Source organism: Cynara cardunculus (genome assembly GCF_001531365.2).
Source record: "Cynara cardunculus var. scolymus isolate 2C chromosome LG 2, CcrdV1, whole genome shotgun sequence".
NCBI lineage: Eukaryota > Viridiplantae > Streptophyta > Magnoliopsida > Asterales > Asteraceae > Cynara > Cynara cardunculus.
This window is the reverse complement of record NC_037529.1, coordinates 6,296,231-6,306,934: the sequence shown is the minus strand read 5'-3', so window position 1 is coordinate 6,306,934 and position 10,704 is coordinate 6,296,231. Positions and strand designations below refer to the sequence as shown.

Here is a 10,704-nt window from a genome sequence, read left to right as displayed (position 1 = left end):
CATACTATGAGCTTTGTGAAAACCACAATACTTGCGGAGATGGAAAGGTGCAGGTACTTTGACGTAAAGCAGGCAGGAACTTGTCTAGCAGTAAAAACCTCTTTGCCCCGTCTTGTCATTGTCTTGTACGAGAGTTTAGCAGCATCTTAATAGTTTGATAAGGATACGTGCAACTATTCATCTAGCTCGTAGAATGGGCATCGAGACTTCAGTCACATGATATCTACATGCAATGGGGCTACATTCTCCAAAAAGAAATCCAAATGTCTAAGGCTTTTCTCAAAATTATGTTCAAAACGAAATCTAGAATCATCTTATTTATACAGTTATGTTAAATGTCTAATCTCGTAAATAAAAAAAAAATCTAAAAAATCTATAACAAAAACATGAGGAGTCGGTTGTTATACACAATTTTAACTTTATAAACGATGACTAGCTTATTATTTTAATTTTGGTTGTGTTTGTAAACCCGGTTTAACTTTAATAAGAATTGGGCCGACTAGTTTACTTTATTATAGAGACGGTCAAATGGGCCTGGTCTGGGATCAGCTTAGAATCGGCCCGGCCTGGAACCGATTGGGACCGGTTTAGGACCGTTGGTTAAAGACCGGTTATAGTTTTCATCCAAAAACAAAGCTTGGTCCGGGACCGGTTAGATTTTTTTTTTCAAAAAAAAAATATTTTTATGTTTTTTAAATGTATTTCTAACTTTTAAGTGTATTTGATTGAAAATCAAATTACAAATTTACAATAAAACATATTTTTTTAAGTGTATTTGATTAAAAACCAATTATAAAATTATAATATAAAATAAATTTTTAAGTATATTTGATTGAAAACCAATTATAAAACTACAATAAAACATGTATTTAAGTGTATTTGATTGATCTGATTAGATATTTTAAAGTTATTAGAATAACATTAAAGTATTTTATCAAAAAGAAATTTAAAAAAATATAAAAAAAAATATATTTTTTAATATAGGATCGGTTTGGGCCCGATTACTATAACTGGTTACAAATACTCTTAACCGGGCCTTAGTATTTTCGACGGTACCGGAACCAGTTCGGATTATTACTGTTTCAAATCAGGATTGATTTCGACCCGGCCCGGCTTGAGACCGGTTTTTGACCATGTCTACTTTATAACACTTGAGCAGACCGACTGGACTAACCCAAAAAAGTTTGGTCCATGATTAGGCCCAAAATAAAAAATAGGCCTATTGTCTTATTTTTTTTTGAAATCCGGACCTAAAAATAAAAATGAAATAAGCCCAATTTCCTGAATATAATATTGGGTCAAAAGACTATAAAATAAAATACCAACATTCTTTCTTTTCTTACTTGTAAGCTAAATTGTGAATTTTTATTATTAAATCTAATTAACTTTTATATTTTAAATGATTAAATTTTTAAATAAATAAATTGTTGAATTTATTGTAGCCACTTAAATTGGTCCTTTCAATCTATAAAATGACCGAAAACCGGTTATTCACGTAAAATATTTATTAGATATGCGGAAAAAATTTAATAGACCTTTATTTTAAGCAATTTATTAAATTTGAAACTACGTTGAAGTTTTTCAATTCTAAAAGTTTAATTCTTTGTTTATTAAAAATTGTTTAAGGACTTAGACATTGTTTGACAAAAATAAGTTACCTTATTTTATAGGTACATGTTTAGATGCATTTAAGTTAGCTTATTGAAATACTACTTAGAGTAGCGTTTTGATGGCTTATTGTCACTTATTTCACTTAATACCCTCTTTAATATTAATTATTATTTATAAATATATATTAATAAAATTTAAACATTATTGATATTAATAAATATTAATTATAAATTAATAATAGTTTTAATTTATTAATTAATTACTAATTATTTACGATAATTATTAATTATATCAGTTATTTTTATATTATATTTTTTAATTATTATTCAATATATTTAGTTATCATAATGTAAATATAACAACTTTAACAATGTTTATGTAATATAAAAATTATACGTACACTTATTTTCTTTCGTAGATAATAAAATATATTAAATAATTTCAATAAAATATTTAACTTAATTATTTAAAATCATTTTTCTTTTTGTTCATATTGTATCTAATTGTTATTTAAAATCATAAATAATAGACTTTTCTAAAAGTTGTTTTAACAAATTCAAATATTATCTATATATATATATATAATCGTTTAAAATTATTTTAATCAATATATTATATATTTTTGATTTTTTATCATCTTGTTTGTATTGGTAAATATATTATATTGTTAGAGATTTGTTTCAATTATATTTTGAAATGTTATAATTGATTATTTTTTCAAGATACCCTTTTGGTCATTTTACATTTTTATCAGCTAGTTTTGCCAAACATAATTTGTTCATCAACTAGCTTATCAGTTATCAGCTGACTTATCAGGTAGTTTGGTGAACATAGCTTTAATTATTTAAAATGAGAATGTTTAAAGGCTTCTTCATTAAAAAAAGTTCAGGAACTTTAGAGGTTGTGTTGACAGTTGTTGATGGATTGATGCAGAATGAGTAAGTGGTGAAAATACTTAAGAGTACCGTATGATATAGTGCATAATGAAATATAGTTGTTTGATAACCGTTGGTCTACATGACGATAAATTACTATTTTAATCCTCTATATGATTTAATTCTGAACGAAATATAATTGTTTGATAAATATCTAAATATAACAGTTACTTTGCAAATATAACTACATACTCAATATTACTAGTTCAAAACAACATTTCAAAAGAAAGAACAATAGACCGGGATTTAAGATTATGTCAACAAAGTTTTGCACCTTGACAAGATTGAAGGAAAATATCATTTTCATCTATGAGCAACAGAATTATAACATACAAATACATGTATATCAGAATTATTGATATTTTATATATACGTTAAAGTTCTTTTTTATTAATTTTTTGCTTTTATTTATAAACAAATAAATTTTATTAATATAAACATTACTTTTTTCTAATAATAATATAATTATTAAAATAAAACATAAGCTATTGAGATTTGACATATAAATAAAACATAAAAAATATAATTATATAAATAAAACAGAAAATAATTTGTATTATTCTCAATTATTATAAAATGACATTATTTGTAGTACAACTAATACGTAAAAGTTACATGTACTTATTTATTTGATCTAAATACGAAATAGTCTAGACAACAACACACATATAACTGAAATTAAATAAATATGTGATGTAATAATGGGGATCGAATAACCTTATACCAAATCTAGTTAAACATAATGATTATTAGTAACGTACACAATAGTTATTGTGGACCAACTCTTGGGCTTTTCAATTAAATAGAAAGTTCTCTCTGCCATGCCTTATGGCAACATCTTCTGTCCAATTGGTTTACATACAAATAGTATTTTCCTTGAATAACGCGTGTCCACACCTTATTACAACATATATTCTGTCCAATATATTTACATGAAATATTAAAAAAAAGATCGTATGTGAATCATTGAAAAAATATGAAAAAAAATCTATTGATGCACCCATTTATCAAGAATGAGTGTCTTTTTTTATTAACCTGGATATCTAACCCGTTATGCGAACCGACTAATTCCAGGACGACTACCTGCTTTGCAGATAGCCCAGAGTCACCGCATTTGAACCTCCATGGCCATAAGAGAATTTTTATTTCTTTTTGGATTTGAATCTAAGACCTCCTGGTGTTTTTTAATCTTTAAAGTCAAGCTCAAACTAATCAGATACCACCCTTATGATTAGAACGAGTGTAGATGTATGCATTAACAACTTCTACCTTATTGGCTGCTTCCTTGAAGAGGTTTGATTTGCTATATAACTTCCGAAAATATTTAATATATTAATTCTCAAATTTTAATTACTATGTTTTCATATATATATATATATATATATATGATATGACGTCATCTCACACAAGCTATTTTACTTTGTGAGACATATCAATCTTTCACGATCATTTCCAGGCCCGTTCCTGACATTTTTTAGGCCCTGGACGAACATAAAAACAGGGACCCCACTGCAAGAAACAAGGCTTTTAGCAACGACTTTTGTTGTCGCTAAAAGTCCGTTTATTATTAGAAATAGTATATAACAAAAACATGTCGTCGCTATAACTTGTGACACATGTCATCGCTAAAAGACGCATCGTCAAAGCTCACTTTTCTTGTAGTGACCTTCAGTAAATACAAAAAAAAATTCAATAGATGTTTTTCATTAGTATAAAATTGAGTACAAGAAATGCTAATAATTTACTGAGTAAAGAAATCTTATTTATCTTTATTATATATATATATATATATATATATAAAAGTGTACTTAAATTTACGTACTTCTTATTAGGTAATTTTAAACCAAGAGTATATAAACTATGGTTAATAAATTTTTATAAAAAGTAAGAAATTTTTACTTTATAACAAGAAATATGTGTTATTTTGATACAAAAAGAGAATTCGTGTTAATGAAATAATCGTGAGGTCAATGAGAGATTAATAATAAAGAAGATTATCAAGGTAATATCGACAAGTAGACAAATGAAAATCAATAAGAATATGAAAGAAAAGATGATCCATTGAGATCTAGTAAAAATAAATAATGAATTAAATATATAATATGCAAGCTCAACAAATGATTGTTTGAGCACTTAAATAGAATCTTGTGGTATGGTGGAATCTGAATGAAATATACATAAGTCAAACAATTGATGAAAATATTTAAATTATATTTTTCTTCTTTTTTTGCTCAACTAAAATAAGATGTTAATATTAAAAGTTTATGGAACATGACATATATAAAAGACATTACTAAATACATCTAGTAGAAAAAATTTATTGATTAATCACAAAACCATGAAACATGTCATAAATCATAATAGCAATAGATTAATTGTCAAAAAAAAAGTAAAATATTTTACGTAGAAACAAAAATAGATAACAATAGTCAACAAAAACAATTAGAACAACATAACCAAATAACAATAGTCAATAAAAATAGAAATTGATAAAACTATCTAACAAAAATATATAACAATAGCGAGCACATGATCTTAACGTTGAATTGTTGAAGCACGAAAATAGTCAAGCATATAGAGATAGCAATAGCCAACATCATTGGACCTTGTTGGAGATAAAAAAAAATTAGAGGGGCAATAAACAATAGCATATAATGAATGACCAATTAATTTTTTTTATTTTCTTCTCCAATGTAATTAGTTGATATATTTTTGGGCCCTTATTATCTACTAAATTATTTCTCTTTTATTATATGCTACAATTTTTTGGTTTTTTTAATTTATTAAATTCTTTTAGACTACTATATATTTTAAGAGGAAAATTTGGGCCCCTGATCTTTTTGGGCCCTGGGCGTGCTCCCGTACCGCCCTCCCCCAGGGACGGCCCTGAATTCATTTCTATTCTCTAATGGGATAATAATCATATCCTTCAAAAAGTCAAAAAGATAGTGTTTTTTTTATCCATGTTGTGTCTCGTTCAACTTATACCTATCTCGACTAATTCAAAAAACCCTGAAAAACAGTCATGAAAATCTCAAGTAACCTCGTAAGAAAAAATATAGTTGATAATAATATGTTGTACATATGTTTTAAACCATATTCATTCCTTCTTTTTGTTGTGTATGCCAAAAAACGAGATAAACTATGAAATGAAAGTTTAAAAAAATGAAAAAACGTCCATTCATGTAAGCATATGAATATGAACCGAAAGTCTTAAACTCATATAAATCAAAATCGAAAGTCCATTCGTATAAAACGAAAGTCTTAAATTCATATAAACCAAAATCGAAGGTCCATTCATATAAACCGAAAGTCTTAAACTCATAGCTATCGAATATGAACATCAGAGTCGATTCAAAGTGGATTGTAGGGTCCCTATTTCTGAAGCTTAGATCAAAAGAGAAAAGAGTCATCCACAACTGCAGCTTTTTGCCATGCCCATTTCAAATAGACACCCAGAGATCATGCACTAGATTCTCCGAGACTAAGTGACTATTTATCAAACACTTACTACGACAAGCATTTATTGGATCAATGAGCCAAGAATTTTACCCAGTAAAAAACATAACAAAGACCAAGAATCTTATTTAAAACACATTTACAACAATCTATTTTTGGTTCAATTTAGTCATGCAACTAGAGTATATGTAAAAGTGTGATATATATATATATATATATATAGAGTATATGTAAAAGTGTGATATATATATATATATAGGGTTTATTTCAAATACAACCTATCGCATTTGTACAACCAATGCAACCCAATAAATTGAAATATTTATGGAAATGATTAGAGTTCATTTATTATGATTTAAATATTTATGGAAGATGAATACGGTTCATTAATTATGATTAATACTTTATATTAGGAAATAATCAAAATCTCTATAAAATCACATATTAATCAAATGAAATAGACGGTTGAGATTGGGTTGTATTGGTTGCACAAATGATCAGGGTTGTATAATAACCGACCTCTATATATATATATAAATGAACTTCATTTTCAAGCTAGCCTGACATTGATGCACTCAATCATATTGGTTTTTTATTCAAAAAATTTGGACCACACTTTGTGTGGAATGTAAATGATAATACCACCATGGATGACACTAGAGAGTTGTGAGCACATTCAAAAGTAGTAGAAATCATCAATGCAAACTCCATTCAGTTATAAAGACAAATAATCTACTGAAAAAATAACCCCAAACCGATCAAACCTGATCTTGTTCGGTTTGTTTATCAGGTAGTTTGGAAGAAAGTTGAAAACCGAATATAAGAAAAGAGATATAACCAGCTGAATAACAAACATCTGTATAAGTGTTATGTTTTGAAGTGAATTCAGATGTATCTACTTGTTTGTTACCTGTCTGTTTCTATTTGAAGTGAAATAAATTTGGAATTAGATACCATAAACATTGGCAACCCCTGCTTACACCCATTAAGATCACTTTATTCCAACACAATCAGAAGGCAACAAAAGGACCAAAAAGAAAAAAAAGAAACAAAAACAAAGAGACCAGCTTTATGGATGAATATGACTTTGGTGAGTGTGTGGGGATATATATATGCATGATGGTGGAGGTAAGATTATTATATAGTGAATTTTAGTGGTGGTGGTGGTGGAGGGGACGACAACGGTGGTAGTGGTGGGAGATATCGTTAATTTTAAAACATATAACTACTACGTACGCCATATGATGAAACATGAGTGCAAGATTATTCTATATATATATATATACACATATACTACGTACGTCATAAAGCTTGAGGGTTGACTTCACCGTCACTCCACGACTCATGTCATTTAGAATCTTGATATACATACATATGTAAGGAAGGGTTGTAAACCCATTATTTTGGTTCAAATCATAGTTTTAGAAAAGATCAAATATTTGAGGTAAGGCTTTTAAAAAGATTGTGCATGGGTTTTCTTGGAATTGCCAAGAGACATTGTGGTAGGGCCTCTGCAAGTTCTAACATTATTGGAGAGGTTCTATCCGGTATATACGCGACCAGTCAACACCCATGTTCCATGGCTTACAATTTTTCTATATAACTAATTACAAATCTTAAATGCACTTTAGTGTTATCTCTACATTTCGTATCATTATATTTATAAGAGAATTAACTTTGTTTTTTAGTTAAGTTACAACACAAATTAAAAGGTGTGAAGTATACACTTGTATAAGCTAATTAACATAAACTCATAAGTTTTGGACTCGCCGCATATGCCCGTTGTGGCCATGTGGGGTTTAGGTACAGAGCCCTTTTGATATGTAAGAGGAGCTAGTTGATGTCTTCCCCTTCAGTCTCATATGCTTTTGTTAGAAATTCTGGTTTTCGGTTGCTTGGATTCCATCGAAAGTCGTGTAACACTTTCAGATTGAAGTATTTCGATGGTACAATCGGAATTTCAATCGAATAAAATTCAGTGTTTTCGAACAGAGAATCGAAAATGTTATGAATCTGTGTATCTTTTCCAAATCAAAATGACTAATTCGAAATTGAATTCGAAAACTGTCAAAAACGGCAGTTTTTGAATCCTAAACCGGGTTTGAAATTTCAAATTCGGATTTTTGAAGCATTTTTCATAAAACAATATTACCCGAATAAAAAATTTCCAGTTTGACATGTCTTAAAAAGGTGTATTCATTCTCATTCTGACATACCAACAACACAAGATCTCAGTGTTACTCTCATTTTCTACGAAAAAATGTGAGCGGAAATTTGGCTTATCCTCGAGTAATTGTGATACCCAAAGCAATTATAGGGTTGAAATATTACTTACTATTTGGAGTCTCACATCAGCTAGACTTAGACTATTTCTCCTCCAGTTACGTATATATACGTTGGAACCTCTAATTCTTTTTTGAGGACTCTTTTGAAGAGTGATTTGGGGTACCAATAATTCTCATATGTTACTAGCACCAAGGTTGTCAGTTTAGGAACCCGACACTGTTAATCAGAACGAATTTTACACAAATCCAAGTCTGATTGTATTATTTCTCACTAAACACAATCCCCAAAGTTGTACCGTTAACCAAATACAAATTTTATTATAATATTATTGTCTGTGTGTGTATACATAGTGATAGTGTAAGGAAATCCTGACCTGTAAATCACATGGTTTAGAGGTCCCTGGCTATCCTACAAAAAGCATTCTTGTTTCTATATATAGACGACAATTAGACATGTCATATGCAAGAAAAACGTCTATTACTAACTCATCATTCCATCATATAGCTACCCCTATTTCCATCACCTTCATCATCTTCTTCTAGCTCTATCTCCAACCATCCATGGCTTCTCAACCTCTTTCCTTCTTCACCATCTCATTAATCTTATTCCTCACATCATGTGCCAATGGAGGTATCACCTCACTCCCTCTCTCTCTCTCTCTCTCTCTCTCTCTATATATATATATATATATATTCATATATGCATGCATGTATTCTTCTACTATGGTTTAGGAAAGAAATCTTTATTCTTAACTTCCTCTTCTGTTGCAGATGTAGTTTATACGAGAGTTGTGAGCTACCAATAACTTTCTATCGCTATTTTAAGTTGATTTAGAGGTTATTGGACATACGGGTGCTTTTGAGTTATGTGGGGTTATGATTCGAACACATGATGTTGTAGCTAGCCATGAAAGTTCATCAACTTTTATGGGTTAATTTATGAAATTAAATTTGTAACCAATACTCAAGAGTCGATACATAAACCTGATACAATTTGTGATTGTTTTTTGTTTGCAAACAGTGAACGGAGGAGGACCACAGTTCAGTTACTTGGGACCTTCTGGTCCACAAAAATGGGGGAATCTAAGCCCAACATACTCAGCCTGCTCCAATGGGAGGTTTCAGTCTCCGGTCAACATCGTCAGGTCAAAATGTGTCTCTGGTCGACACCTGAAGCCATTAGACGTCGAATACAGTTTGGCTGCCAACGCTACACTTGTTGACAATCTCTTCAATGTTGCGGTGTGTCTTCGTTCGTTTCTTTTTTCTATCAATTTTGACTTTTGGTGTCTCTTATTTTGACCCACATCATGGTCAATTTCTGTCATCAATTTTGACTTTTGGATTTTAATTGACCCTGATCTTCATTGTTGAATCTTCAATTTTGACTTTGACCGTGGTCAATAAATGTTGATGCAGATGAAATTTGATGGGAATGTTGGAGTCTTGAGATTGAATGACAAAAACTTCAGTTTCATACAAATGCATTGGCATTCACCTTCCGAGCATCAACTTGACGGTGTTCGGTATGTCTTGATTTCCGTTTTTTCTTTTTAAATAGATGTCTTAAACATTAACGCTAACATTCTGTAACTTTTCAAGTCAACCTGCAAATTCATATTATCATATTCCAATAATATTCTTTCTATAGATACGATGCCGAGCTCCATTTGGTTCACAAGGCCGATGATGGTGGCATAGCTGTTATCGCGGTTCTCTATCGGTATGGTCACCCTGACCCTCTTCTCACTAAGGTAACTCGTTTCTCATCTTTGCATACAAGTCTTCCATTTCAATTGTGCCACCATTAGTTTGTTTGGTTTCGGTTGCAACAAAGATGGCAACAAATACAAGAAACCGATGCTTAATTTGTGACATTAAACAGATACAATCCAAATTGGCGCAATTGATGAAGGTGGTTCATCATAGCTCGTCTCACGAACAACCTCAAGTCCCTCTTGGAACCTTCACCACGAAACAAATTAGAAAACACACACGCAAGTACTACCGCTACGTCGGATCTTTTTCAACACCTCCATGTACCGAAGGCGTTATTTGGAACATTCTTGGCAAGGTACGTACGGGCATTGAAAATCATAAATTTCCTCATTACAACATAATTTCTTGAATTTTATTTTTAAAGTTTTGACCATCTGTATTTGATGAAAATCATAGGTAAGGTCAATTTCACGAGAGCAGGTAGAGGCTTTAAAGGCACCATTGATTTGGGGATGCAAGAGCAACTCAAGACCGGTTCAACCATTGAACGGGAGAAAAATAGAGATGTATGATATATGAAGATAACATGATTGGCTTCTAACCAAATCTAAGTATATGCTATTATAGTACAAAAAACTGGCATAAATTCGCAGTGGCTCAAGTTTTTGGTAATATATTTGGAATGTTGCTAGTAA

The 10,704-nt window shown here is 30.3% G+C and overlaps 1 protein-coding gene across 1 annotated transcript; it reads left to right on the top strand.

Moving 5' to 3' along the window:
* Nucleotides 1–8,752: 8,752 nt before the first annotated feature.
* Nucleotides 8,753–10,704, top strand: LOC112507206 (alpha carbonic anhydrase 1, chloroplastic). Its single transcript, XM_025111668.1, has 6 exons — nucleotides 8,753–8,921; nucleotides 9,312–9,532; nucleotides 9,710–9,816; nucleotides 9,942–10,044; nucleotides 10,176–10,364; nucleotides 10,466–10,704. Exons 1-6 carry the CDS (start codon nucleotides 8,852–8,854, stop codon nucleotides 10,586–10,588), a joined length of 813 nt encoding a protein of 270 aa, XP_024967436.1. The 5' UTR covers nucleotides 8,753–8,851; the 3' UTR covers nucleotides 10,589–10,704.